A 1951-nucleotide genomic window follows, 5' to 3' on the forward strand; every position below is an offset into this window, starting at 1 on the left:
ATCACTTTACCCGAAAACTTACAGGAAATCATAAGGTAGTCCTCACAGTTGCTTTTGTCATCATCTTGCTGGTCTACAGGGAGCCCATTGGCATCAATGACTGCTTCAGAGGCACAGTCTGCTACCAATACTTCTTCTGAAACTACGTCGGTTGTCAGTGGATCAGTGATGATTTCTGCTTCCACTATATTATCATGAATCACATGTTCAACATGTCCAACATCAGGCACATGTATAGATTCACTTGTCAAGACATGTTCTGGCATAGAAATTGAGGCTGAAGTAATATCCGAAGCTAAAACATCTTCTGGGACTGTGCAATGTGTTAAAGAAACTTCTTCGGCTACATCTGAGTCCAGCACTTGTTCAGGAATGATGACAGTTTCAGATACACCTGCTTCTTCCATGATGTCTTGGCATTGAACATCTTCTATAACAACGTCCTCAATAACATCTTGGATTACAACTGAGTCTGGGTCATCAGGAACAAAGTTATGCACAGTTATGTCTGAACCCACAACATCTGAAACAAAAACAGTTTCTTGTACTTCCACAACAATTTGATCACCATCCATGTGTGTAGCATCAACTCCTGGGGGGAGGGGAATTAATGACAAATTCAAGTAAGCATGCATGACAATCTTAAGTAAAATAAATGACATATTTAATTTTTACATGGAACAGAAGAACAACTTAGTTTTCTCAAACATTATGATACACTAAAGAACTAAAGAGAAAATTCATGCTTAAGTGATACTCAAAATAGGAAACTTTAACACAAAGACTTTTTGTGCTCATCCCAAATTAACTGATGCTAGGACAACAAGAGAGGCAAAGAAAAAATATTCCTAGAAGGAAAATGTATTTTGCTTAGCACACGTCCACATCTACACTACATACAGCAATGTCTGACATTTGGTAGGGATTCAACAAATAGGTGTTAAAATGAAAGTGTCATCTTTCTCTTTATGGGAAAATGTCTCTACCTTCTACAATGTCCAGTTTTAAAAGGCTATTTCCTAAAATGCTGGCTTCTGATACATGTTACATGAAAGCTTTGCAAGTCATTTGGGAGTATTCATTTATTTGTAGTTCAGTTCCCAAAGATGTAAGAATCCCCACACTAGGTGAGAGCTATAGTCTGTTCCACTTATAATTTTAACCCTCAAAGTGGTACCAAGAAATACCTTTTAAGAAGCCGGCTGTCCTCCCAGATGTTAAGTTAAACATTTAAAAGTGTCTTCCCAAACAACTTATTTCTTCAGTAGGCTAATATGATGAATCCATGACATTTTAAAGCATGGTTTGAAATCATTTGTTTGCATTACTCTGCCAGAGCCCTTTTCCATGACTTTGAGAAGTATTTTGTATAATACATAAGTATATAGCAAGTACAGAAGTCTGATGTAGGTAATACTATACAACCATATATAAGAATTTAAGCAGTTTGACCACTCATTCTATCTTCCAAGTTGAATCAAGTTCCAAGTGGGTTCTTAATTCTAAATGAAGGCTGGCAACAGCCTAATAACAAGCTCCAGGATTAGAGAGTTCATTTTTATTCCTGTCAGTTATTATCTTTCTACACTGAAGAAATCTTTCTATTCTACCCTTAAACAGAATCAACTCTTGACTCTGCACCATTTCACTTTTCTTAATTTTGGGTTATCTTACAGCAGGGGTCCTCAAACTTTTTAAACAGGGGGCCAGTTCACTATCCCTCAGACCCGTTGGAGGGCCGGACTATAGTTTTAAAAAAACTATGAATAAATTCCTATGCACACTGCACATATCTTATTTTGAAGTAAAAAAACAAAACAGGGCAAAAACACCCGGCAGGCCACATGCAGCCCGCAGGCCATAGTTTGAGGATGCTTGTCTTACAGAATCAAAACTGAAATAACAATTAGATAGGTTGAGAAAGTTTATTGTGCCAGCCTGGCCGATAAAC

The 1951-nt window shown here is 37.4% G+C and overlaps 1 protein-coding gene across 2 annotated transcripts in view; it reads right to left on the reverse strand.

The window, feature by feature from the left end:
- The window catches only part of ZFX (zinc finger protein X-linked), a 74418-nt gene that overhangs the window by 39026 nt on the left and 33441 nt on the right, over nucleotides 1-1951 (reverse strand). For both annotated transcript variants that reach the window (XM_045290725.1, XM_045290724.1), the window contains exon 3: nucleotides 23-592. In XM_045290725.1, coding sequence (XP_045146660.1) covers nucleotides 23-592 — 570 coding nt within the window. The remainder of the gene's footprint in view (nucleotides 1-22; nucleotides 593-1951) is intronic.

This window comes from Echinops telfairi, unplaced genomic scaffold (genome assembly GCF_000313985.2).
Source record: "Echinops telfairi isolate 266 unplaced genomic scaffold, ASM31398v2 ScPeMD7_53;HRSCAF=182, whole genome shotgun sequence".
Lineage (NCBI taxonomy): Eukaryota > Metazoa > Chordata > Mammalia > Afrosoricida > Tenrecidae > Echinops > Echinops telfairi.